Source organism: Simochromis diagramma, unplaced genomic scaffold (assembly GCF_900408965.1).
Source record: "Simochromis diagramma unplaced genomic scaffold, fSimDia1.1 OVJJ01000685.1, whole genome shotgun sequence".
NCBI lineage: Eukaryota > Metazoa > Chordata > Actinopteri > Cichliformes > Cichlidae > Simochromis > Simochromis diagramma.
Window position 1 is genome coordinate 14091171 of NW_024387477.1, and position 27641 is coordinate 14118811.

Here is a 27641-nt window from a genome sequence, read left to right on the forward strand (position 1 = left end):
GACTGTCGGAAACATTGATGTTACATGATAAGAACACGCTAGCCTGCTACAGCCCACAGAATAATGAATACGAATATGTATCTTAACAAGACGTTTCCAGAAAGTAGTCGTTTGGATGCGGTAGCAGGACAACACAAATTAAAGCATCAACCCTACGCAGTAATCTTGACTTAAAATCGACACTTCAGCCAATTCTCCAAAAAGCCATCTAGCCCTGAAAGCAACATTAACTGTACGCTCGTACAGAAGAATATGTCCGTATTTGGTCTCCCTCTAGCGGATTCAAAAAAACAAAAGACAGTCTGTAGTCACAGCAAGCCTATCATTTTATAAAGGTATCTTCCCCATATTAAAAACAACGAACTCCTTATTATCTTTGTGGGTGTTAGACAAGAGACAATGAATTTTGGTTTTAAATGCGCCAATTTTTTATTAGTAGTCGAGCATAAAAATGAAATTGTTTTGGTTTGTGTCTGATATGTCAATAAAAGGTGAAAGTGCTGCTACTAAAGTATAGAACTCATAACTCACACCCTAAAGTTACATTTTTGCTGATTACTCAACACACAAAAATAACATATTTATGCACACCCAAATTGCCATATATGTGTCACTCCCACAGTCTGTCAGTGAAAAATGTTTGAGCCTTTTCACATTTCCGCCTGTCGGAAACTGACAGAGAAAAAAAAAAAGGAACAAGCAGCAGTGACACAAGTAGCAGAGACCACAACCCAAGAGAGACAAAACTGGTAAACCTTCTCGCAGAAAACCTGGTAAACTTCTTCAGAGATCTTGACAGAGGCACAGGGGGTCCCCAGTTTCCATTTTTCAAAACCTTGGACGCGGGAAACTGACGGTATTGTCCTTTAAAGTGTGTGTGTGTGTGAGAGAGAGAGACAGCATGAGGACAGAGAGCAAGTTTAGGACAGGGCGTGTGTGTATGCGCATGTTTACGAAGCTTTTCTGTTATACACACATCTGAGGTCATGTATTTACTTTCACCACTTCATGAAATGAAATGTAAAATGATGAAGTGGTCACACAGATGGAAAATTATGATTAGACTCATACAGATGTGGAAAGTGTAGGCCTAAGTAGAGGTGCAGGGGGTGTGAAACTTTTATTTATGCATTGTTTTGTCTCTATCTGCTCTTATTTCAGTTCTTAATTAAGTTCAGACACATTTCAGTCCGTAAATCCAATATCTTCAAGGTGGGCTTCTACTTTTCATACATATGCAGGAGGACACTGTCTTAACGGGGGATGAACTTCTCACTTTGGGTGGGTCATAAAGCGGAAGTGTGCATCCATGGTGATAGTTTTAAGTCAGAAACAGGAAGTGCTCATCAAAGTGGACATCCCATCCATTATACGTGTGTGTCTGTGTCATGTTGCGCAGTGTTATGTGGGTTAAAGTTGGTTTTCTCTGATAGGCCGAAGAGTGATTGGCAGGTCAAATATCCTCCCTTTGTCTCATTCAATATTTTAAATGCCCTGAAAAGCAGAAGGAGGTGTTATATGACCAAAGCTATCCGATTTCTTTTTTTAATTTTTTTTTAATTGTTATAAAATAACTCACTCAACTTGTCATCACACTTTTACCCTCTTGAAAAATAATTAATGCATATATTCATAATTCATAATTCAGATATGAACTCATCCCTCATAAAGTACTTTGTAATATTCTTGCATGTTTTTATCTCCTTTTAGAGAGTTTTAAATGTCTTGCAAAAACGTAGATGTATTTCAAACGAGCATCGTTGCTCACTCTCACCCTAACACTCCCTCTGAAACATCTGAACAGTTTTTCATGTCAGTCTCATGGAGCTGATTTTTCACAGTTTGATCAATGTGGCGAAGAAACAAAGGAAAGTTAATTACACGTCTTCTTCCATTGTCTTTGTCATCGTTGTCACATATGTAACAACAAGGACAAATAAAAAGAAACACAAGGCATTTGTCACCCATAATCCATCACATAAAAGATGGAGGAGGGCGATAAAGCTGTTTACTCTCTCTGTGTTTGTCTGTTTATCTGTCACTGTGCTCTGTCAGGCTTGTCTCCTGCATTTCTTTCTCACTATCCCACGCTCTCCTTTTTTTCCAGTATGGCGGCGTGGGACCTGTCAGTCACGGTGGAGGACCTGGGGCTCGATGCCCCACCCGTCACCATCAGCGTGGCCTCCGACCTTCACATCGGAGGGGTTATCCTCAAGTTGGTGGAAAAGACACGTGGGTAGCTCTGTCTTCCTCTCTTTGTCTTCCTCTCAGTCACACTTCAGACTAAAATTAGTGTCGTAATTTACATATTCACACAAGAGTTCACATACAGTTAACAAAATGACAAATGCATAGTTAAGGCAAGAAAACTGAATGAATTATTCAGCACACAGTGTGTCACAAGTCCTCTGAACTGCTCTTATAATTTTTTTTCTTTTGTCACCTGCTACATGTTTTCAATTTTAGTTTGTTCACTTCTTCCGCCACTGCTTTCAGCAAGAAACACAACATCAGTCTAAACATATGTTTCATCAAGTAGTTTGTCAATGTGAGACCAATTAGGTTGGACGGATCATGCAGACACCAGTAAGATCTAACCAAAACAGCTCAATCACATGAGGCTGTTTTAGTTTCAGAGAGGATGAATGTAAATGACCTAGGAGCAAAGATTGAAGAAGTGAGGAAACAAAGCTATAAATAAAGCTCGGGCAAATTGATCACTTGTTAATTGCGAGCAGGTCTATGCATGCATTCAATCAAAATCAGTCACGCATTATTTAAACATGTTTTGTACACATGTTATAAAGCATTGCTAGTGTGATGTGCGCCGCTGTTTTCACACAATATATTTCAGTCTTTTTTTATTTAAGGTTGTATTTGATCTGTTACGCTCATTACTAGCTTTAGATTTCTGTTATTCAAAATATTTCTTATGCATTTTCTACTGGGCCTTGATGCCGCCCTTAAGTCAATACACCATCTAAGAAATTTATAAAATCCATAACTTCTTTCTCTCTTACCTTAAGTGAACTTTCATCTTATTGATTGCCATTTGCAAAAAGACAGTTTGAACAGAAAGAAACTGTTTGTTTGTTTTTTTCTTTTTAATTTTTTTGTGCTCACAGCCTATGTTGCGTACCTGACATGAACTTTTGTGCATATCTGTTCTCAAAGATATGCACGCTTGGTTAATTAGTGATTCTAAATCAGTCTTAAGTGTGAACGTCTCGCTGTGTTAGCCCTGCAAAAGATTACACAGCCCTTTGACAGCAGAGACAGACTCCACCCCAGACGAACCCTGCACTGCACTGGACAAACAGTAAATTGATTGCAATCATTGGACTGACCAATGTTCAGAACAATGGGAAAAGTTGGGAAGGTCCTTGCTGCCATTTCTGAACAGCTGTAGATTCCAAGGACGTTCCCAGATGCGTTATTCAGATGTGTCACCACTTGTCCAATGTCTAAAAAAAGATCCAAGCTGTCGCTGAGTGTATGTGAACTTCTGACAACAGAAAATAAGGAAAAGCAATAAGGAAAATGTTCAAATCACATCAGGATCAATGCAGAGTGGGTAACAGTGTTGTGCTGCATCTCTCACAATCCAAGATCCATAAGGTCCTGCTGATTTAACTCTGTAGTGAACATATTCCAGTTAATAAAGAGGCTGCACTTTCCTATGACGTGTTTCAGGAACATTAGTGTAAATAATGTGTGGAAAAAACGAAAAACTAGCAGACAAATATGAGCCATGTGGGAACATACTGAAAACAATCTGGCTATTGCCTAGCATTGTTTGGTAGTGGTCACATAAGAGCAGTGTAAAGCATCGTATAAGGAGCAGAAATAAGTAAAGAAATGACCCTGACGTGATTTGAACACGCAACCTTCTGATCTGGAGTCAGACGCGCTACCGTTGCGCCACAGCGTCTCACAGGTGGTCATTTTCTCAGGTCAATGAAGAAATGAAGAAAATTACAACTGATATTTTTTTTATTGTTATAACGTCATTTACTCAACTTTTCATCAAACTTTTACCCTCTTGAAAAATGAGTAATGCATATATTCATCATTTTTATGCACTAATGGGTAGTAGATATGAAATCGTCCCTCATAAAGTACTTTTTGATATTCTGTTAAGTGTTATTATCTCCTTTCAGAGATTTTGAAATGTCTTGAAAAAATGTTGATGTATTTCCAATGAACATCGTTGCTCACTCTCACCCTCTGAAACATCTAAACCGTTTTTCATGTCATTCTCTTAAATGTTAAACCTTAAACATTTAAAGCTTATTTTAAACAGGAAGAAACGTTCAGCAGAACCTGGATGAATTACGAGAATAGATCCTCTGTTAACAGATTGCTGGTTTTAGATACAAATGTAATACTGATGTATCCCAAAAAGTAGCGTCTTCAGTGGAAAAAAGGTTTGGTGACTTCTTCAGTCTCGAGACTGAAGTGAGTCATCTGAGCATGCATCAAGACTTCTCAGAGGGTAAGAGACTAAAGAAATGACCCTGACGTGATTTGAACACGCAACCTTCTGATCTGGAGTCAGACGCGCTACCGTTGCGCCACAGAGTCTGCACAGTGTGTGCAGCAACTATGGTTACACTCCTGTCGTAATGGAAAAAACAAACAAAAAACTAGTTAATTATTAGGTCACAAATGCGGTGAGCTGGGGTTAGCTTTAAACAAAGAAATTATGTTATATAGTGTGTCATAGCAGTGTTGCTCAAAGCATAGAAAACAATTTGTAATGATCAAATGTCACTAATTAAATATTAAAATTTAAACGAATTAATTTGTGATATTTAATTAGCAATTGCAAACATAAGCACTGTTGCTACCATACAGTACACTAACTACGCTAACTCTCCCGAATCCTAAAATACTTCACACACGTAAAATGTTTAACGTACTAATAACAATTTTTGTTAACTAAAAAAAAACACGACGCTATGGTTTGTAAGTTGTGAAGGTGAAAACACTAAGGAAACCCAAACAATCGCAGGACCCCTACTTGGCAACAGTAGGAACGAAAAACTCCTTTTTAACGGGAAGAAAACTCCAGCAGAACTAGAGAGGGAGCCATTGGCGGTACGAGCAAAGGAACGAGAGCAGAGTGAGAGATAGGACATGACATGTGACATACATATCTAGTAAAGTGGCCAACAGCAGTAATAATAATGTAATACTGTATTCTTTTTATTAGTAATGTAATGTAAATGAGGAGGCAGACCAGGTATCGAATAGGTGAAAACCAAAGTTTTGTGGGGGAGATCAGGTAATACCAGCAGCTGCAGACCAATACAACAGCTCTATCATCAATTCTAAATTTTAAGCTCACACATTTCCTTTTGTTTGTTCTACAATAGTTATGCTGTGCATGCCGACTGTATTGACTCCTTTCTTATATTTGTTACATTCAAATGGGAATGGAGACAATATTAGAAACATATTTCCATAACACAGTCAAGTACAGCACTATGGCTGCCTAATATAAGCGGAAAACGGTTCATTTATATTTACAAAAGATTAATGGTCAGTAGAAACTTTTAAGTTGTACTTTTTTGTGAAAAAAAAGACAAGAAATCACTTTATGGCTTTTGTTAAAACTAACCATACAAAAAGTCAATTAAAAATCCATTATTTTTCAGGTAAAATGCCATTTAAAATATCCGACGATCATCATAGTAATAAGTAAATTAGAATATTTTTAAAGTAAAGATGACCAGATTCAGTTTCTTGAATAGTTTAACTCTTTTTACTCTGACTTTTGTTTCTGTCCTCTGCAGAGATCAAACAGGACTGGTCAGATCATGCGCTGTGGTGGGAGCAGAAGCAGCGGTGGCTGCTGCGGACAGCCTGGACTCTGGAGAAATATGGTATCCACGCTGATGCCAAGCTGGTCTTCATGCCCCAGCACAAGCCCCTAAGACTGGGTCTGCCCAACGGCATTACACTGAGGCTCCGGGTCTGCTTCTCCAATCCCGTCTTCCAGACAGTGATGGGCATCTGCAGAATGCTTAGTAAGATTTTCTTTCTTTCATTTCTCTCTTTTGTCTAGTTCTCTGTTTGCTAGCAACATCTACACATCTAAGTTCTTTTTCTCATCTCTCCTTCTCAGTCCCGTTGCAGATTCTAAGTACTCAAGCTGTAATATAGCTGTTCACAATAATTTAATCAGTGAAATGTGTCAAAGTGTCTCATTAATACATCGCAGGGTGACTGCAACTATTGCCAGAGAGGGCCTTCCCCATCTGCTTTGTGCTTTCATTTTGTCTAATTCTGGCACTTCTTGGTCTCGATTCCTCACCAGAAATCCCCGGGAGGGGCCAGCAGACTGGAAAGGTTTTTTAAAGCAGCACGGAAGGGGGAAAATAATGACATCTGTCTATAGAAATGTCACACACATGTTCAAAGATAAGGCTTGGTATCATGAAGTAAGCAGTTCCTTTTTAATTATATTTGCTCCTAGAGCTCATTTGTACTGGCAGAAAAGACACATCCATGTTGAGGACATTCTCTTGACTATAAACTTTTATTTTTTTATTTCTAATTTTAAATCCCGCATTGCTTCCTGCCTTTGTTGTGACATTGCTTCATATGTTGTTTGTATGGATCAATATCAAGAGGTGTATGTGAGGATTTGTAGGGAGTATGTATGCTCCAAAATTCCACTTTGCTGCAGTTGCACACCACTGCATATAAAGGCACCTAGTTGGCATCTAATAGACAATAAAATTAGTTTTTAAAGTAATATAAAGACAACAGATGTTTGATATAAGGAAGAGGAAAATGGCCAGACCTAGGAAAAGAGGAATGCATTTTCCTGAGATGAGATAAATAAAAGCAGCTCTGCAGTGGCACTAAATGTTCAACAAAAGGAAATTTTGAATACCAAATTATAATTTTGGTATGCACTCTTACACTTCACTGATTTAAGCAGTAAACAAATTGACCCTGACGTGATTTGAACACGCAGCCTTCTGATCTGGAGTCAGACGCGCTACCGTTGCGCCACAGAGTCGCACAGGTGGCCATTTTCTCAGGTCAGACTCAATACAAAGTGTCAGTGTACTAACACTGGAAAACTTTTGGGGTGGGGTAGAATACTAAAGTAAAGTTTGTTTATAGTATATGTGCCATTTTTGGTACTTATGAAAATCTCCTTTTATGTCAAATTACCTGCTGTACTACAAACACATCACACACAAGCAAATATTAATAAGAACCTGGTTTTAATTTATTAAAATGCCCTAGTTTTAATGTCTTTCTTAGTTAGAGGATAGGAGTGAGATTCTCAGAACCATGAGCCTAAGTGACTCAGACAGACAACCATCTGATCAGGAGTCAGACACACTACTATTGCACCACAGGGTCATGTTACAGCCGTTTGACCAGGGTTGTCAGTTTAACAGATTCTCATCTCTTGCCAATCCTTATCGGGACAACAGTGCATGTCCTGCGCAATCAGAGCCTTTCACAGTGCAAGGTTTCAATCCAACGATACTGACAAGTTGGAGGTGGGGGAACGTCAGTGGCAAAATGACAGCATTGACATTAACAGTTTCTTACTATTACATGTACTAATTCTGGTATTATATCCGCCTGTGAACAATTCTCCAGTAAGATGAAGATATCTGCTTATTGTAAGGTAAAGATCCAACAATAATACAGAGAATACACGAAAAATCAAGAATCAAAACGAACAAGGACTTGGTGACAGTGGGAAGGAAAATTACTTTTAAACAGGAAGAAAGCTCCAGCAGAACCTAGATCAGTTATGAGTGAAGATCGTCAGTTAACAGATTGCTGTTAAGTGAGGATACAAATGTAGCATCTAGCTTTGTTAGAGGGTAAGATATTAAAGGACGTGACCCTGACGTGATTTGAACACGCAGCCTTCTGATCTGGAGTCAGACGCGCTACCGTTGCGCCACAGAGTCTATGCTTTGAGTGTTGCTTTAACAATCAGCTTAATACAAGAAGTAAACACACCCCTGAATAACTTATCACCTTTACAGCACTGTTACTGTACATATTATTTATTTATTTTTAATAGACATTCGTCACCCTGAGGAACTCTCCCTCCTTCGACCCATAGAGGAGAAGAAAAAGAAGAAAGACAAAAATTTGGCACCAGAGATCTACGACCTGACCGAGGTGCCCCTTTCCTCGGGTACACGCATCACATTTTATTTACACTGCAGGCATAACATAGTAAAAATTAAATGAAATCATTTCCCATGTAATGTAAAAGGCCTGAAAAACATTTTAAACATTGTGTGCTGTCATTTTAATTAAAACTATGCAGGTCAACCTTATTATTTCCACTCCTTTTGCAGTATCCCGGCCCTGTCTGTATAACGGCATGCCCGCTCACTTTGCCGACTCACCGGAGATGGAGGCCATCTACAAGATGCTGTCAGTCAGTCAGCCTCCCCCTGCCCCTGAGGTTATAGCCAAGCAGTACCGCCCAGCCAGCGTTGTGGACAAGGCTCACATCAATGGCAGGTATGTGTTCACAGGTATCAGTCTGTCAAACCAGGTGTTTACATCGCAGAGGGGAACTGATAGAGTTTCATTGTCCATGTCACACTGATGCAAGAGGTTTAACAAACAAGTTCCCCACAAACTGAGTCCTCTTATTAACTAGCTATCAGGGATGCTGCCTCAGTTAGTATTCTTACCCCACAATACAGAAGGCCGGTGTAATCACTCGCCACTTTTCTTTTTCTTTATCAGTCCTGATAAAGAAAACTGGGGGTTTCCAGAACTCAGAGCTGTATCTACTGAAGCAGTGGCCTCCTCTGATCTCGAGTTCAGACGTATTTTATCTTATGCGCATGCTGGTTCATAAAGATACTACCGCCAGTGCCTACAAATGTATTAAAATAGGAGCTGTTTGAAGGGCTTTTAGACTCTTTGATGTAATAAATTAGGCACAGTCGCAGCTTTTTTAAAGTCTCCTGCTTTATCTCTCTAAAGTTCATAGCCGCTTTAAACTTCAGCTGCCTCAGCCATTGTTGCATAATTACACATCAAATAAATACTTTTTGAAAACATCAAATACGTGAGCTTACATAAAGCACATTATATCATTAGCTTTATAATAAGTAGTCAGTAATATAGTAATGTGCAAAAGTCTTGAGCCACATGTCATTTCTTCATATTTTACTTCCAAGGAGCCAGACTTCAGACATTAAATGATTTTTCACCCACTTTCAGTCCAGTCCTTGTACCTTAGCAACCAGAATGTTTTGTTTGTTTTTCTTTTTATTTAGACCCTCAACACACCTATGAGTCATGCAAGCATAAAATGACACCTAACTCAAGGGATGAACTGGTGTTGTTTATTTCTATTTTTGTAAAATGTTAAAGATAACACAGTTGATTGGCATAAATTTGTATTGTTGCACCTATTCCCAGAGAGCTGTTAGCTATTAATTAGCAGAGTGTGCAGTGTGTCCTTAAAACATTTGTGGAAATGTTAGAAGTAGAGGACAGAAAAATAAAAATAAACAGTACATGAAAGTCATGTCCTTAAGAAATAGGAAATAATCCAGGAAAGAGTTGACACAGGACTAGAGAGATGCATTTGTCCCTTCTTTTAATCCATTTAATACAGAAATCGTGTCAATGGAAGGATGGTTAAGAGAAAAATGTAGATATATAGGGAGAAAAGGCTGAGGTGTGCTAACAAAATCTGTGGTGACAGGTCTTATGGAGTGATGAATCCAAATTTGAAAAATTTCATTCAAACGATTGTGAATATGTATGCAGGAGGCAAGCAACCGTCTGTAAAACACAGTGGAGGCTGTGCCATGGTTTGGAGCTGCATTTCACCCAGCAGTGTTTGAGATCTTGTAAAAATGTAATTATGAGCATTGGAAAGTACAGTCAGATTTGGATCCACTATGCAATACCATCTGGAAAGCATCTCATTGACAACAGTGTGTTTAGGACAATGATCACACTGGAGTAAAAGCATTAGGGGTGCAACGATACTCGTATCGATATTGAACCGTTCGATACAGTGCTTTCGGTTCGGTACGCATATGTATCGAACAATACAAAATTTGTAATTTATTTTATCAACTTTCCTTCTGACAATGCTGTCTGTGTTGAGCGCTCAGTGAATCTGTGTTCGACTACTCCGCCTAGGCTGCACTGTCGAGCGCAGATCCACTGAGCGTTCAACACAGACAGCATCATCAGAAGGAAGAGCGCAGGGCAAGCTAGCCAGACAGAAGTTAAGCTCTCCTTGCAACATGGCAAATTGAACCTCCCCCACCCTCATTCAGATCTGGCGTTTGGAATTATTTTGGTTTTCATGTGATGTATGACCCTGAAGGTAAGCGCGTCATGGACTAAAGTAAAACAGTATGTTGGATGTGCCACGCAATGCTCAATTACATGGGTGGGAACTAGTATGTTAGCACAGTTAGCTCGTTAACGTGTTGGCTGTCTAGCCCCACACACGGGCGATCGGTTAACAGAGATTTGCGGTGTTGTGGCGTTAACGTCATTTCAATGAGATTAACGCTGACAGCACTAATGGGAACACAACGAATATGACTGCACATTTACGCCGACATCATCCTAGTGCAAAGACAAGTGGAAGCAGACAAACACAACAAGCATGCATGCTACAAACTTTACCCGAGTCATTTAGACAGCCGTTAGCACATGATTCTCCTTATGGGGACCTGATATGTTTAATATTGTGGCGAGCTCAGACAAGCAGATGGAGGTGTCGTTTGGTCTTGCTTCCCGTGAGCTAGCCAGGGAGCACAGCCGTTTATTGACATCTGCAGAAGAACACTGCCGCTAGCTAACTGCTCAGCGCAACCGCACAGCAACAACAACAACAACACACAGGGCGCCCTCTGACCCCGGAAGGACACACCGTCGCAGCGAGAGGGCGTCACCCGTCACTATGGCAACATAAACAAAACATAACTGTACAAACAGAACCCCTGAACAGCCCTGACCCGCTACATAGGCCCCACCTAAGGATTACCCCACACAAAGTCCTGCAAATGTCCAGGTGCCTTCTTTTGGCGCACCGGCCGGTCACGACCGGCGGGGGTAAAGTCACTCGGGTCAGAACATGGGGTGCCACCATCATCCCACTTCTGACACCAATGTGGCGAGCTCAGACAAGGAGGAGACGGAGGTGTCGTTTGGTCTTGCTTCCCGTGAGCTAGCCAGGGAGCACAGCCGTTTATTGACATCTGCAGAAGAACACTGCCGCTAGCTAACTGCTCAGCGCAGCAACCGCCGCAACCGCCGCAACCGCAGCCCCCACCTAAGGGGTCAGTCGTCCCCGACGACCCCATTACCCCACACAAAGTCCTGCAAATGTCCAGGTGCCTTCTTTTGGCGCACCGGCCGGTCACGACCGGCGGGGGAAAAGTCACTCGGGTCAGAACATGGGGTGCCACCATCATCCCACTTCTGACACCAATGTGGCGAGCTCAGACAAGGAGGAGACGGAGGTGTCGTTTGGTCTTGCTTCCCGTGAGCTAGCCAGGGAGCACAGCCGTTTATTGACATCTGCAGAAGAACACTGCCGCTAGCTAACTGCTCAGCGCAGCAACCGCACAGCAACAACAACAACAACACACAGGGCGCCCTCTGACCCCGGAAGGACACACCGTCGCAGCGAGAGGGCGTCACCCGTCACTATGGCAACATAAACAAAACATAACTGTACAAACAGAACCCCGAACAGCCCTGACCCGCTACAATATGCTGCTGAGAATATAGCCCAGAAGAAGTGTATAGTATTGCTTTTATTTTGGAAAGAGCCATTTCTCTGTAATAAACTCTCTTTTCCAAAGATGAGTGATTCCTCAATCAGATACAGGGCTCGCAAAATCGCTAGCGATTTTTCCAGTCGGGCTACCAAAATCTATCTCTGCCCTGCCCGTCGGGCTATTGTAGGAAGGGAAAATATATGTCAATGCTTTTGCATTCTTTCGGAAATGTAGCTGGGTAATTATGTCATTGGCATCGGTGAGCCACTGTCAATATGTGACATATTGAAATCGCGTTTGAATTTGCGCTTGTTTTTTGCTTTCACTTTGCAATCGCGTGAACTGTGTATAGAGAGCGACAGTACTGATTGGTGAGTGATGATAATTTGCGCACCAATTCCTCTGACATCGTCTTATCAATCGTTAGCTTACTATGCAAACATGACAAGTGAAATCTCCCGCAGCAAGCTTAAACATATGAGAGGTTGATCGCGCAGAGAATCGCTGACCGTTATGTGTGTGTGTGTGTGTGTGTGTGTGTGTGTGTGTGTGTGTGTGTGTGTGTGTGTGTGTGTGTGTGTGTAAAAGCAGCAGGGTATATATTTTAGTTCTGCTGAGCCAAATAAGACAGGTCAGGGTGAAGAAGTGACAGCCAAAGAAAAGCTGACCACAAAATGGAAAAGTTATGACAAATCAGACTATAAGGCAAAAAGAAAGTGCAGCTTTATGGTTTCATGGACAAAAGAATTTCTGTGGCTGCAATATGAGGAGCTAAATAACCGGGGCTGCACATAAGTGGTCCGCAGGTGCGCATATTCGCTGTCAAAAAAAAAAAAAAAAAAACGAGCACAAGATATGAAGTTGCAACGCGTGTTTGCATACATAAGATTTTCTGGAGGAGGACAGACATTTGTTTAGAACTCTTAAAGATGTCGAAGAAGCTCCTTTAAGCAATTACTTTGGTGTTCCTCCACCTCCAAACAAATGTCAGAAGGAGTCCGAACCACAAAAGAAGCACGTATTCTCGGAAAAGTGGTTGCAGGAGGTGAGCTGGCTTCAAACAAATGATGAACGCACAGAGATGTGGTGCGGAATGTGCCGTGAAAATCCCACTCTAGTGGACAAAAACACTGCTTTTTATATGGACGCAAACGCGCGTTGCAACTTCTTATCTGGTGCGCGTCTTTTATTTTGACAGCGAATGCGCACATGCGGACCACTTATGTGCACCCGTGTAAATAACATAATGTTCTGCCGGGTGTGTTGTTGGTTTTCTCTCGATTCCTGAGTCGACAAGCGCCTTTGTTACTGGGACCAGTCATTTTAAGAAAGGCCCCCATTAGAACCCATGAGAAATGCAAGAAATGCATTATTGCTCAGTCTGCAATATCTTTCCCAGAACAAACACCAATTGCAAATAACATACTAAAAATAAACCTGAAAAATCTGTTTAGAACAGCGTACTATGTTGCAAAGAGTGAACTACCATTGGCAAAATTTAGCAGTCTTTGCAAACTTCAAAAAGCAAATGGCCTAGATCTTGGTTCCACTTGCCTCTTACCTGTGACTTCAGTGGAAATTTCAAATTCAGGATCTGACACAGACTGATTCTTGTCCTACACAGTTCTTACAAGTTCATAGAAATTTCTGTTCAATTAGAACCAAGTATTTGAGTTGATGATTGTAATTTTTATACAATGTTGTAATTTGTTTTTCAACAATTTTTTGATTAATGTTTTGTTTCCTTTACAATATTATACTTTAAAGTATAATATTGTAAAGGAAACAAAACATCAATCAAAAAATTGCTCTCTTTTTTATTCGGGCTACTTATATTTATTTTGGGCTACCAAAAACTGAAGAGTCCCTGCCCGAAGGGCTACCAGGGATTTTGAAATTTTTAGAGCCCTGAGATATATTTATTTTTTTAATTACTTTTGTTTAAGCAACGTTAAATTTAAAAACTGTACTTTTGAGTTAAAATATATATTTATAAGTTTAATAAATGACAAATTAAAAAGGCATGAACATTTTTTTTTTATCGAAAAAATATCGAACCGTGACACCAAAGTATCGAACCGAACCGAACCGTGAATTTTGTGTATCGTTGCACCCCTGAAAAGCATGCCATCAGTAATGGATTGATTTCCCCAGAGCCTAGACTTTAATATAATTGAAGCAATGTGTGATCATCTTGACAGATAATAGAACAAAAGAGAGCCAACATTCAAAGAAGAGGTTGAAATGTCCTTCAAGAATCCTGGGGAATTATTTTTGAAGACTACTTAAAGAAATGACAAGAAAGCTTGGCTAAGACACTTCAGACTATGTTAAATAATAATAATGATCACACCCTAGACTTTTGTACACTACTATAAAATTAAGTGAAATACAGAATATAGTTCATATAGAAGTATATGTTTGTTTCTTAAGGTTTTGCACATTTTTTGTTATTCTGCTGTGTTGTGCTATAAGATGTAGTTTCTAAAAACAATCATGTTACCAATTTACTTCGTTTAGGTCAAGCTGTCTATATGATGTCAAATAGTATTTTCTTGTGATTTTAAATACAGATAAACATGGATGTAACAAATATGAAATCATAAACATATATATTCTTTGTCTGTCCCTCTCAGGTGGTTGGACTCGTCCCGTTGTCTTCTGCAGCAGGGCATCCAAGAGAGTGATAAACTCTGGCTTCGCTTCAAATACTATGCTACTTATGATATGGATCCTAAGGTATGTGTGTGTGTGTGTGTTTACACAAATACAGAGAGTGTGTGTGTGTGTGCATATTTCTTTGCCAGTATATCAACTCTCTGACCTCATCCTTCTCTTTCCTCTCCACCCTGCAGTATGATGCTGTACGTCTGACCCAGCTCTATGAGCAGGCACGCTGGGCCATCCTGCTGGAAGACATCGACTGCACTGAGGAGGAGATGATGCTGTTTGGAGCTCTGCAGGTAGAAAATCCATCTGCTGACAGTGAAATATGTGAATCACTCTAATGGAAGTGTACATTTCGCTGGATGTCAGATAATATAGAGACTCAAATGTTCTCCCACTCCTCAAAGATATCTGGTCTATTCAATCGTCAGTAAAGCAGTGTCGTATAAAACTGGATTAAATAGGACATTTCTCTGTCTCGTTTTACATGCAGTATCATATCAGTAAGGTGGCTCAGTCAGAGCCCCAGATCATGAGCAACAATCCAGCCATGGACGATCTGGATTCCGCCCTGCAGTCCCTGGAGGTCAAGATGGAGGGAGAAGGCAGCTCTGCATCTGATTTGCTGGTCAGATACAATAGTCTCACCAGAGTCTTTTTAAAATTAAATTATTTTAATAACGGGGAACAGAAATTTATAACAATTTAGGTCCAGGCTTCTCAAAGTGTGGCTTGCAGGCCAGTGGCTGCCTGTGATGATATGTGCTACTGTACACTTTACTACTTTGATCACAGAATGAAACAGAGGGATTATTTCACTTCAATTTTAACCTTCCTAACACTGACAAGTACAGCTGACATTATTAAATGTGATATGCACCTGACTCATGGTTAAAAAAATATAGACCAGCACATCAGTGTTTCATGGTAGAATTTTTCCTATATGGGCCTCCTTGTCCTCCTGATTGGCTTTAAGAACACCTGATTTAAGATATTTCATTAATGGTAGTATTAGCCTGGATCCAAATCCACTGATGATATAGACAGCATTGAGTTAAATGTTTGGTCTTATGTCAAACTAACATTGATTGACTAACAGTTTTATTGCTAAAACATATTAACTGAAAAACTTGCATTTTATCCAGGAAAATATGACAGCACCAGAACTCACTGACTACCTGAAGATATTTAGGTGAGAGCTGGTTTCCAACTGGTTAAAATAAATTTCATTTTCTTTAAATAAATAAATATTTATTAGTAACCTTCCTCTTTATTTCTAACTTGTTATGAATCTGGGGGAAAAAATCCCTGGTGAAATCAGCTAATGTGATTACATGTATATTTCAGACCCAAAAGGCTGACTCTGAAGGGGTACAAGCAATACTGGTTCAAGTTCCAAGATACCTCCATTTCTTATTTCAAGAGCAAAGAGGAAAGCATAGGAGAGCCCATTCAAATGATTAACCTCAAAGGTAATGGCTTCGTTACGTATTTTTATGTTATGTTTTTCTGCTATATATAGTGCACCATGCTATTAACAGAATGGTAAGTATTTAGCACATTTTAAAATAACAGATGTTTACCCAAAGTGATTTCCAGGCACACTTATTTGCAATCCAAGTCTCCAAAAATCAATTACAAAACACATAACTTGCCTAAATAGATGATATAATAAAAATAATAACTGGAAAATAAGTCAGAAAATGAGAATAAAAACAACTAAATTGTAACAATGGTAAGAAGTTAAATAAAACAGTAGCAGAAAACATTAACAGTGAGCTTGACCAAACCATGAGAGACTTCAAACTTGACGAAAATGGGCCTGGTAGGTCTTGAAGCTGAATGAAAATTGTCAATTGTTGAGCAGGTTCTTATGTGGGAAGCCAGACTATTCCAGAACTTAGAGGCAATGACAGGTCACCTGTTTTTAGCTGAGAAGAGACATTAAGAGAAATTGGGATGATAAGCTGAAGGACCTGGAGGAAAAAGACCTGTAATATATTATGGCCATGGAGGTCTTTAAAAACAAATAGTACAATTTTAAAACCTTTTAGAAATTTCACAGGTAGCTATTGCATGTGTATAGAAGCTTGATTGTAAGCAGGGGGAACTAAGTTGATATTGTTAGTAAGGTATCTCAAAAATTCAACTTACTGGCTCAGATTTCTGAGGTTTGAATTTTGAGATTATAACCCAAAATTTAGACATATAAGTCACTTTTTTTATGTGGCAGAGACAAGCTTCCATACTGCTGATCTACAGCAGGAGTGACATGATGTCTTTTCTTTGTACCAGTAAAGACTCTAGCAGAATACCTAACTGAAGGCAAAATACCTTCAGTTATGCTATGATTTGAAGTTGAAGGATATTTTGGCTATCTGTGATTTCAGATCATTCAAACAGTCGAAGAGGTTCTTAAAGGAGTGGTCAATGTCAGGTGTGGCTGGCAGATAAAACTGGGTGCCATCACGTAACAGTGATAGTAAATGTTGTATTCATGAATGCTAGAGTCAAGGGGTAACAAATATATTGAAACTAAAAGAGGACCTAACATGGATCCCTGAGGGATATCACAGTTAGTAGAAACTGAAGCCGTTTCCTATTTGGACACTAAAGGTTGAGGAAAACCAGTGTAGAAACCCTGCAGTCCTACGTTATGCTTCAAATGTTTTGTTGTTCATATGTTAAAAGTATTTATCTAGAAAGCAACTTGGGAGAAGAGAATTTTTTTCTAAAATCTTGGCAAAGAAAGGTAACTTTGGTATCGGTCTGCAGTTACTAAGGAAATATGGGCAAAAGTTATGCTTCTTTAGAAACGGCTGCATGACTGTGTTTTAAAACAGGAAGAAATGACTCAATTTGCTAAATAATTATAGCGTGAATAGTCAGAATAAAAGGAGACAGTGGACCAAAAGCTCCCATGAAGAAGTGTGCAGGTATTATATTTAGAGAACAGTGATGAAGTTGACTGACTCTCTGAAAATGTTAAATCCGGGGGTGACATTTTAGATCTTCTGGTGTTAATGTTGTCAGTGAAGAAGTCCAAAAACTTCCAACACATATGGAATCACATATCAGACACTGAGTTTTAATATATTGCAAGAAGTGAACACCTAAAGGTAGATAAGTACTATGAGTTAAAAGTGAATTAACCTCCTAGGACCTGGCGTCCACATATGTGGACATCACATTTTGGGTTGTCTAGACCAAAATACTAAATTTTGCTCTACAAGGGCCTGATATCCACTCACGAGGACATTATACTGCCTCTGTTTCATCAAAATTTAAAACGAATATCCTCATATGTGGCTCTCATTTTTCTTAGGAACAAAAATGGCGTAAAAAAAACAAATGTGGTGATTCTTTGTTTTTACATTCATCGGGTCCCAATATGCCCAAATATCAAAGAGAAATTAAAAATGCATGACATGGAAGAGTTCGGGTCTTAGGAGGTTGAGGAGAATCAGCGGGGATCATATCAGTCTCTTCCTACACGCTTTTTGTTTTTAACAGCTTAACCATGAACCTCAAATGTAATGATACCATTTTAATGTTGCTCCTTTACACAGGATGTGAGGTGGCTCCAGACGTTAATGTGGCTGCTCAGAAGTTTCTTATCAGACTCCTGATTCCAGCACCTGAAGGCATGAATGAGGTCTATCTTCGCTGTGAGAACGTGAGGCCACACGCACACCCATACACCTCTTCTCATCTCTACGTGTGACATCCTTTCATTTTCAATGCCTCTATCTTCAGTTCATCATCTCAGCTCTGACCACAGTCACACCTGTCTCTCATGCTCTTTTTTCTATGTTATGTCTTTGAAATTCACCCTGCAGGAGCAGCAGTATGCTCAGTGGATGGCAGGGTGCCGGTTGGCATCCAAAGGCAAGACCCTCGCCGACAGCAGTTTCCAAAGTGAGATCCAGAGTATCCGCTCTTTCCTGGCGATGCAAAAGACCAACTCCAGTTCCAGCAGTGCAAATGCCAGCGAAGAAAGCATCAATACTCACAGTCTGGTGTCACCACGTTACCATAAAAAGTACAAACCCAAACAGGTACAGATGTAGCAACAGGCCACAAAAGGATAAATGTTGCAGATTTATTGTCTTGTGTTTTCACAAAGCAGTATTTTTGATCTCATATATTTTGTGTGGCATTTCGCAATTGCTCAAATTACCAACCTAAATGACCTTACAGTACAGTAATTTTGTGCAACTGTGCAAATCTGCAACTGCTTATGGCAGCAAAAATATAATTAAATCTCACCTTTTACCCTCTGCCTGCTCTTCCAGCTGACCCCTCGAATCCTGGATGCATACCAGAACGTGGCTCAGCTCTCCCTGACAGATGCATTGATGCGCTTCCTGCAGATCTGGCAAGCCCTGCCTGACTTTGGGCTTGCATACGTTGTTGTCAGGTTAAGTTTAAAGTTTCATTTAAAGCTTTTGAGAGTTGATTCTGTGCCAGTGAACACATCAAAGACCGAAATTCACTGTGACAAGGTTATTATAAAGCACTTGACCTCGAACATCCTCCTTCTGTGTGTTATGAACATTATAAATGTTTTAACAGCATAAAAGCAGAGACTGTAGTCGAGGGAAATGCACGCCCAAGATCGGCAGAAATGTAGTTCATGCCTAAAAAAAATGAAACTAACCTAACATTTTTTTTTCACTTTTTAGGTAGACAGAAAGAAAAATTTTAAACATCCTTCCACCAGCAATGTGCAAAGTCATCAGACTAAGCGTAGTTCTGTAGAAGTTTAATCATTTTTATATGGAGGATCTAAAATAAATAAATAAATTAACTTAGAGGAATCTAAACAAAATGTACCCCCCCCCCGCCAAACAGGTTCAAAGGCAGCCGGAAGGATGAGGTACTCGGCATTGCTCCCAATCGCTTGATCCGTATTGACCTTAGTGTGGGTGATGTAGTGAAGACCTGGCGCTACAACAACATGAAACAGTGGAACGTCAACTGGGATATTAGACAGGTATGACTCATATCTTGAACAGGCTTCTGTCTGATAATTTAAAAATGTCTAGAATGCTCATTTTCAACTTCACGTTTTCATTCTCAGAGGTTTTTATGATTCATAGTTCTGACAAGAGGTTTGAACCTTCTACTCGCTGTCCTGACCTCATATTTTACCAAGAGTTTTAGAAAATTGTCTAAGAGGGAGAACTCTGAGTAGTCTGAAATAGTCTGAAGCCTGAACCTTAGGCTTGCAAGAATAATTACTTCTTGTACAACAGATGTACAATGCCTTATTACACAATGGTATTTGTGATAACTGAGCATGAATGAAAAGAAGCTCGTGTGTTTAGAGACAGACCCACAAACCGAGCATGAATTTAGCTGCACACTAAAGACTTCTGAAAACATGCTGACAGTGTGTCTTTCAATAAAGTGACATTTATAGTTCTTACTGGTCAGATCTTTTAATGGAAATGGTTCTGAAACTATGGGGCACAGACAACCAGGTGAAAAACCTGAAATGAAACTGAGATTGATGAATATGCTTTTACAAAACCAGAAAGAAAATTTAGGAGCTATTGCCCTAATGACTTACAACGTGGGATATGTATGTATATTTGTAGTGAAGATATTTTTCATCCCTGGATTAAGATTTTTTTTCTAAATAGCTCTGCATTTCTTTTGTGTTCATTTTCGTCTACTCCAGATGGCCATTGAGTTTGAAGGGAATGTGAACATTGCCTTCAGCTGTGTGACTGCTGATTGCAAAATCGTTCATGAGTTTATCGGAGGCTACATTTTCATGTCGACACGCAGTCGGGAGAAGAGCGAAACGCTCAATGAGGAGCTATTCCACAAGCTGACCGGTGGCCACGAAGCTCTCTAAGACTGAAACACAAAAGCCCAGACAATGGGATGGTTGACAGCCCATCAGACCTCCTGTGTCTCAGTGGAAAACCAGCTTGGAAAAAGACTTAATGTTTAACTCAAGCAGCCACAAAAAGATAAGGAAATCATCAAAAACAAGATATTCAGTTTACTGTAAATGTGTTAGAAACTTGTAAGTACACCAAGTTTTCCATTCACACATCAGTGGATGTTAAACTTGATATGTTCTGACATGTCCAAGACTCCAGCGGTCCTCATGCTGACTTCCCCCCTCCCTACAGGATGGACTGCTGCTGGGCCAATCTGCTGGGCTTCTGGTCCAGGTTCAGCAGGCGTCATAATCAGACTCAAAGAAATGTAAAATCAACAGCTGAATCAGCCAGCTCTAACTTCTAACTACTTTTCTGAACTCACTCTGTCAAGAAATGTAATCAGCATTGCTCAGAATTGAAAGCCTTGAATGTCCAGAGCTCCAGACCCAGTGTTACTTAAACTTTTTATTAGAAATTAATGTTACAGGTAATGATATGACTGAGAAATATAAGATAAATGGCAATAAAAATATTCACCACATAAAACATTTACTAAAATAAATAGAGCTGTATACTTTTCATTATCTCTTGTTTTCCCTGTGACATATTTTGGCAATTTCTTACACAGGAAACCTCAAACAAGTTATCTTCCCTCACACACTGCGCATGTCAGTCCATATCTTACTGGAAACTGCAGTCCGTTAAACCTCAATGTCTGCATCCTCTCATTTCCCATGCTTAGCCACGTGACTAACCACATGCACAATACGCTTTATTTAAAGATCTGCCAGTTAAAATATCCTGGTAGTCATTGGTACAATGCTTTATTTAGCATGAAGTGGGGAAAACAAGGCCTCTGTATTTTTAAGTTTGTTGAATTGTCATATAAAAATAAGGATGTACCTTCTGTCCTGTTCACTTTCAATAATGAATCAACAGTTTAAAGTTTACCAATCAGGTGCCACTTTGGGAGATTTCTGAATATACACTTCTGTTGCTGATAAATCGATGCTGCTGGAAAACAAGTGTTGCCAGGGGAACTGGGATAAGCATCAACCAACCGTCGGATGCTAACATGGTCAGGTGAGTGCGGTAATGACCAATGACAGGACAGCACTCTCTGCTGTTACTGCAGTGGCAGGATGCTCCCTGGAACACAGCAAAAGAGAGCTCAGTGAACAAGGAAATAGTGAACCCAAATCCACGTAAGCATAAAATCTAAACTTTTATTTCTGTATAAGAGTTTTTCTTACTTGAAGGTCTCAGTCTTAGAGCTCGGCTGAAGTATTTAGGTTGAATTTTACCCTCAGCATCACCTGCAGTCAACAGCACATCATTCTCAGACCAGAAGAACTTGATACCATCTGTAGAGACACATAAAACTAGTAGCATTGGTTCCTACACATATAGAGTAAAGGTAGATAATTGGACAGCAGCAATCGGGGTTTAATCTTACCAGCCAGTGCTTTGGGGACATCAATAAACACAGCTAGATCACAATCTTTCCTCATGCCTGGTGGGGGAAAAAAAAAATAACGCTGTAGTACAAACCTCCTGACAAGCTACTCTCCATCAAACTCACACGAGCATACCGCTGATGATGCCGTCCTCCCCTGGCAAGCCTCGTGCCAGATGGATGTGTGTCCTCTTCATGCGGCTCAGGCCCTGCTGCTGGATGGAGCTCCAGTTTCTGAGGTAGGAGCCATGAACAGCCTCAGCAGGGCAGTCTGGAGAACCAGCCATGACCGGTTTCAGCTCCAGATCCACAACCTGACCGTGGAAACACAGCCAGGATACCCACAGATTTACAAAGCTGCCTTAAATCTGGTAAAGAAAGGCATTCTGGTTACTATTGCTTTGTTTTCGTAATTAGTCATGGGCAGTTGATTAGTATCGGAGAAAATAGTGAGAGAAATTATTAAACTCAAGCCCAGTTTGAGTTTGACTGATCCCATGCTCAGCTGAAATGTCAACAACAGTGGCAGTGTCAAAAAATTTAAAAGGAAGATATTCCCCATTGTTATTGGGCCTAAACCTAACATCAAATGCAAACGCTCGTGCAGGGTTTTTCCAGCATCAGTGGGGCATTTGGGAAGGCCTGACTACACATATAATCATTATCAGTCTGTACACATTAAAGACAGCTACTCTGTGTATCCGTGTATTTTCCTGTAATTTAAGATTGTTAAAAATGTAATTTTGGGATCAATTCTAAGACACTGACACGCTGATATTCCAAAGACTCTATTTACATTGATTTATTACATTATTTGGGATAAAATGGAGTTTGTTTTACCATGTTGTAGGACTTCTTCCATGACAAGAATGCAAAGAAATAGAGTAACTTCTTCAAAATAGTCTTTGACTCACTAACACTCTCCCACACATACACATCTACAGTATACAGTGGGGCAAAAAAGTATTTAGTCAGCCACCGATTGTGCAAGTTCCCCCACTTAAAATGATGACAGAGGTCAGTAATTTGCACCAGAGGTACACTTCAACTGTGAGAGACAGAATGTGAAAAAAAAATCCATGAATCCACATGGTAGGATTTGTAAAGAATTTATTCGTAAATCAGGGTGGAAAATAAGTATTTGGTCAATAACAAAAATACAACTCAATACTTTGTAACATAACCTTTGTTGGCAATAACAGAGGTCAAACGTTTACTATAGGTCTTTACCAGGTTTGCACACACAGTAGCTGGTATTTTGGCCCATTCCTCCATGCAGATCTTCTCGAGAGCAGTGATGTTTTGGGGCTGTCGCCGAGCAACACGGACTTTCAACTCCCGCCACAGATTTTCTATGGGGTTGAGGTCTGGAGACTGGCTAGGCCACTCCAGGACTTTCAAATGCTTCTTACGGAGCCACTCCTTTGTTGCCCGGGTGGTGTGTTTTGGATCATTGTCATGTTGGAAGACCCAGCCTCGTTTCATCTTCAAAGTTCTCACTGATGGAAGGAGGTTTTGGCTCAAAATCTCACGATACATGGCCCCATTCATTCTGTCCTTAACACGGATCAGTCGTCCTGTCCCCTTGGCAGAAAAACAGCCCCATAGCATGATGTTTCCACCCCCATGCTTCACAGTAGGTATGGTGTTCTTGGGATGCAACTCAATATTCTTCTTCCTCCAAACACAACGAGTTGAGTTTATACCAAAAAGTTCTACTTTGGTTTCATCTGACCACATGACATTCTCCCAATCCTCTGCTGTATCATCCATGTGCTCTCTGGCAAACTTCAGACGGGCCTGGACATGCACTGGCTTCAGCAGCGGAACACGTCTGGCACTGCGGGATTTGATTCCCTGCCGTTGTAGTGTGTTACTGATGGTGACCTTTGTTACTTTGGTCCCAGCTCTCTGCAGGTCATTCACCAGGTCCCCCCGTGTGGTTCTGGGATCTTTGCTCACCGTTCTCATGATCATTTTGACCCCACGGGATGAGATCTTGCGTGGAGCCCCAGATCGAGGGAGATTATCAGTGGTCTTGTATGTCTTCCATTTTCTGATGATTGCTCCCACAGTTGATTTTTTCACACCAAGCTGCTTGCCTATTGTAGATTCACTCTTCCCAGTCTGGTGCAGGTCTACAATACTTTTCCTGGTGTCCTTCGAAAGCTCTTTGGTCTTGGCCATGGCGGAGTTTGGAGTCTGACTGTTTGAGGCTGTGGACAGGTGTCTTTTATACAGATGATGAGTTCAAACAGGTGCCATTCATACAGGTAACGAGTGGGGGACAGAAAAGCTTCTTACAGAAGACGTTACAGGTCTGTGAGAGCCAGAGATTTTCCTTGTTTGAGGTGACCAAATACTTATTTTCCACCCTAATTTACGAATAAATTCTTTACAAATCCTACCATGTGAATTCATGGATTTTTTTTTCCACATTCTGTCTCTCACAGTTGAAGTGTACCTCTGGTGCAAATTACTGACCTCTGTCATCATTTTAAGTGGGGGAACTTGCACAATCGGTGGCTGACTAAATACTTTTTTGCCCCACTGTATAAGGCACAAATTGGGTATTTGACTAAAGCAAAGTCTGCATTTTCTGAGTTGCTTTTTGGTTTTATGTCCCAAAAGTATATAAATCACATTTTCATCATATTTTTCTAATCATTTGCTGATCAGCAAGAACAAACAAACAAACTGAATATTTACCGAATTCAGCATCTAGCTAGGGGATAATGCAATATAGCCAATGTGCTGACAACAGCAAGTATAAGCTTCTCAGAGTTTACAGGTGTTGACATGTCTTACAATTTTGTAACTCTCATTACCTGTACTGAATGACCCTGATTGGCCCGAATCTGCAGCCGGCCATCCTCAGGGTGGGTACAGAGCTTAAAGCGCTGCTTGTCATTTGTGGCCACAACTCTCTCAACGTCTTCCAACGAGTACGAGTGGAACTGCGGGTGAGCCAGGAGATCCTCCACAAACAGGAAGCCGTCTATATGTGAAGAGAGCTGTTATGACTATGGTCAAATTTCCCCTGTGGATGTTACAGCCCTGTGAGCAACAAGTTGTTTGTTTGAGGCACTGATCCAATTTGGCAGCATTTTCTCTACAAATAATCCCAAAAACAGCAAAAGGATGTTAAAAAGTTCAATATTAAAATTAATAAAAATAAAAATAAATCTAAGGTCTGCATCTGCTATCAAAATTATGACAACATCATTAAATGGGATCTGTCCATAGGTGAAACTTGTTGTATGGAAATATATCAGAAATATATATCATCCACTTTTCTAATTGCTTATAATTGTTCACACTACTTATTTCATATTGAATGCATAAGTCTTTTTGGTGTAACTGAAGTTTTTTACCCTTCTTGTTGTTTACATCAAGCAACGTGATTGTGATTAAGACAACTCTAGATATTTCACCAGTGTTTTCTAAGGATGCATTCCAGCATCACATGTAGACAAAACACAATGAATCAAATTTATGAATGATAGTTGGTACTAATCTCTGTGCGTCCTCAGACTTTCCCAATGCATAGTTTGTACATGCCTAAAGGAAAACATTATGCTCCTAGGCTCTGATCCTAGGAGCATAAGAAAGGGCTACAAGCACAAGCTCCATAGAGGCAGAAATCTAGCACAGCTGATAAAGACCAAAGTTGAAGACTGTGCAAAGGTGCTCCAGAGACACTCCAGCACATAGTAGAAAAAGGTAAGATGGTACCTGGGACAATATACACCAAGAGAAACAGCCAAGTGGCTGGGATAGTATACAGGAACATCTGTTCCATATATGGACTAGAAATCCCCAAGTCCTCATGGCAAACACTGCTGAAGGTGCTTGAAAATGGCAGGGCTAAGGCCCTGTGGGACTTCAAGTTCCAGACAGACAAGCAGCTGCTGGCCAACCAAACAGACATAGTGTTGGCTGACAAGGAGCAGAACACTGCAGCTGTGATAGATGTGGCAATCCCAGCGGACAGCAATATCAGAAAGAAGGAACACAAGAAAACAGAAGTACCAACAACAACTGGAGGAGATGCGGAATGTCCAAAGTGATCCCAGCAGTAAAAGGAGCAACAACCCTGAAACTCGACCAGCAGACCAGCAGATTTCAGGCACAACTTTAGTGTAAGTGCTTTTCTGTCTAACATTCACACACATTCATACTCTGATGCATCAGTGGATGAATGTGCCTTAGCAAGATACACATTGGGAACAACCAGGGATCAAACTACCAAACTTCTGATTAACAGATACACTACGTCCTTATACACTAATTACCGGAACTGAGCAATGGCTGTAGCTCAATGTATAATACTGTACCAGCTGACCCTGCTCTGAGTCAGAGCTCCAAATTGTCTTGTTTAAAGCAGCTTCTTAATGTTAAGGAAACCAAATTTATGTTGGTTTACAGAAATCACCCTCAGATCTCAGATAATATTGGTAAGCATATCCAGCAGGAGACTTTGTGAAGAAAGTATTATACTACAAATACCTGGGTGAATGACATCATTTTCTTTAAAGGTCATATTGGGTACTCAGTAAAATGTTTATATTGGGTTTTATTTATTTTAAACTGCCCGTCTTAATTTTGCTGTTAGGTAAACATATGTACAGGCTACGTTCTTAAATGTCCTTTATAATGGTGACATTAATTACATGCAGGTTATCTCTATGTATCAGGGTCCTTTATGTTTTCAGTACACATCACTTGTCTTAGCCCTTAATAGTGGTGATTTAGGGCTTTTAATGATTTATTTGAACTGCAGAATGATTATAGTATGATTATACTGCCCACGTGGACAAGCTAAATGACTTCTGGAGAAAAGCTTTATGCTTAAATGAGACAAGGATAGAGCTAACTGACCACAATCACGAGGTATTTCTGGAGGTGTAAGTGTGAGGCTGGTTTTGATGCTCATTATAAGTGTTTGTGAACTTCCTGTGTGTAATTGCAGGTAATTATATGAAAATTTGCTACATTTTCAAATGAAAACTCCTTTAGAGTCCTTGCTAAATTTGCATCCCTACCAGTCTACCCTGCATTATCTGTGTTACCTAGATCTGACTGTAAGCAGCTCACCTGTACCCATTTGCAGACCCATCTGGCTGGCTCCATGGCGAAGTGCATAAGACATGGATTTAGAGAGGCGGACATCTCTGTCCTGGTGGTGGAAAAGGCATCACTTTCAGTAACATACACACACACTGAAATTTAGTTCTAATTATAGCTGTGGTTTAAATATAGGACCTAGACTTTACCATGCCAAAACCCTCATACTGCCTGTCATACAGCTAATACTATGAGATATTAAAAAGACGGGAAATTATCCCAATTGAATGGGTCAACAAACTCTCACCTCTCCACCACGATGTCCTCTCCTTCCTCTTCCTCTTTTGCCACTTCCTCCCCCTCCTTTGGCACTGTCCATGAACGCACAGGCAGCTCAGCTTTTCAGACCTCGTTTTACAGCTGTTGTATGATAAATTTCACTGGTTTTAATTCTGCGAAACGTTGCATAGGATAATATTTGTTGTCAGTGCATTGCGCGTAGCGTTTTGGCTTGCTCTCGCTTCCTGTGTGTTCCCGTTCTCCGCTTGCAGGTGGCACTGTGACGGGCAGTGCTCCGGTAATTCGGCACCACAGAGGAAAAGCGGGGTTTTTTTTTTTCTTTTCTTTTCTTTTCTTTTTTTTTTGTCCTGGAGGAAAACATCACTCAGACAGACAGCTGTTGTCTGAGTGGCTGCAGGTAAGAAAATGTTCAGGACACCCACCAAAAACAATGACGCACTCAAGAATATAAACGATCGTTTCCGTCCGTGGTAAATAAGAACC

The 27641-nt window shown here is 40.3% G+C and overlaps 2 protein-coding genes and 4 non-coding genes across 6 annotated transcripts; 1 reads left to right on the forward strand and 5 right to left on the reverse strand.

Annotated features, from left to right (window-relative positions):
* The first annotated feature begins 598 nt into the window (after positions 1 to 598).
* fermt3b (FERM domain containing kindlin 3b) lies at positions 599 to 20919 on the forward strand. Its single transcript, XM_040015972.1, has 15 exons — positions 599 to 856; positions 2108 to 2232; positions 5799 to 6032; positions 8069 to 8185; positions 8352 to 8520; positions 14405 to 14507; positions 14624 to 14731; positions 14929 to 15063; positions 15581 to 15627; positions 15783 to 15907; positions 18005 to 18111; positions 18275 to 18493; positions 18731 to 18855; positions 19290 to 19431; positions 20122 to 20919. Exons 2-15 carry the CDS (start codon positions 2109 to 2111, stop codon positions 20299 to 20301), a joined length of 1935 nt encoding a protein of 644 aa, XP_039871906.1. The 5' UTR covers positions 599 to 856; position 2108; the 3' UTR covers positions 20302 to 20919.
* On the reverse strand, positions 3860 to 3931 carry trnaw-cca. Its single transcript has one exon. It is a non-coding gene; the product is annotated as a tRNA-Trp (tRNA).
* Positions 4513 to 4584, reverse strand: trnaw-cca. Its single transcript has one exon. It is a non-coding gene; the product is annotated as a tRNA-Trp (tRNA).
* On the reverse strand, positions 6962 to 7033 carry trnaw-cca. The gene has a single exon. It is a non-coding gene; the product is annotated as a tRNA-Trp (tRNA).
* On the reverse strand, positions 7881 to 7952 carry trnaw-cca. The gene has a single exon. It is a non-coding gene; the product is annotated as a tRNA-Trp (tRNA).
* Positions 19112 to 27278, reverse strand: trpt1 (tRNA phosphotransferase 1). Its single transcript, XM_040015979.1, has 7 exons — positions 27166 to 27278; positions 26889 to 26970; positions 24620 to 24789; positions 21928 to 22105; positions 21792 to 21848; positions 21589 to 21699; positions 19112 to 21484 (listed from the first exon to the last, which is right to left on the reverse strand). The coding sequence occupies exons 1-7, from the start codon at positions 27235 to 27237 to the stop codon at positions 21462 to 21464; spliced, it is 693 nt and encodes a 230-aa protein (XP_039871913.1). The 5' UTR covers positions 27238 to 27278; the 3' UTR covers positions 19112 to 21461.
* Between the last annotated feature and the right edge of the window lie 363 nt (positions 27279 to 27641).

Coding starts and splice junctions, on each gene's coding strand:
- trpt1 (XM_040015979.1), bottom strand. CDS start 27,237: ATGGACAGTGCCAAAGGAGGGGGAGGAAGTGGCAAAAGAGGAAGAGGA. Junction 21,700..21,791: donor TGTCCCCAAAGCACTGGCTG/GTAAGATTAAAC, acceptor GTGTCTCTACAG/ATGGTATCAAGTTCTTCTGG. Junction 21,485..21,588: donor TCTAAGACTGAGACCTTCAA/GTAAGAAAAACT, acceptor GCTGTGTTCCAG/GGAGCATCCTGCCACTGCAG.
- fermt3b (XM_040015972.1), top strand. CDS start 2,109: ATGGCGGCGTGGGACCTGTCAGTCACGGTGGAGGACCTGGGGCTCGAT. Junction 15,064..15,580: donor GCTCTGCATCTGATTTGCTG/GTCAGATACAAT, acceptor CATTTTATCCAG/GAAAATATGACAGCACCAGA. Junction 15,628..15,782: donor GACTACCTGAAGATATTTAG/GTGAGAGCTGGT, acceptor TGTATATTTCAG/ACCCAAAAGGCTGACTCTGA.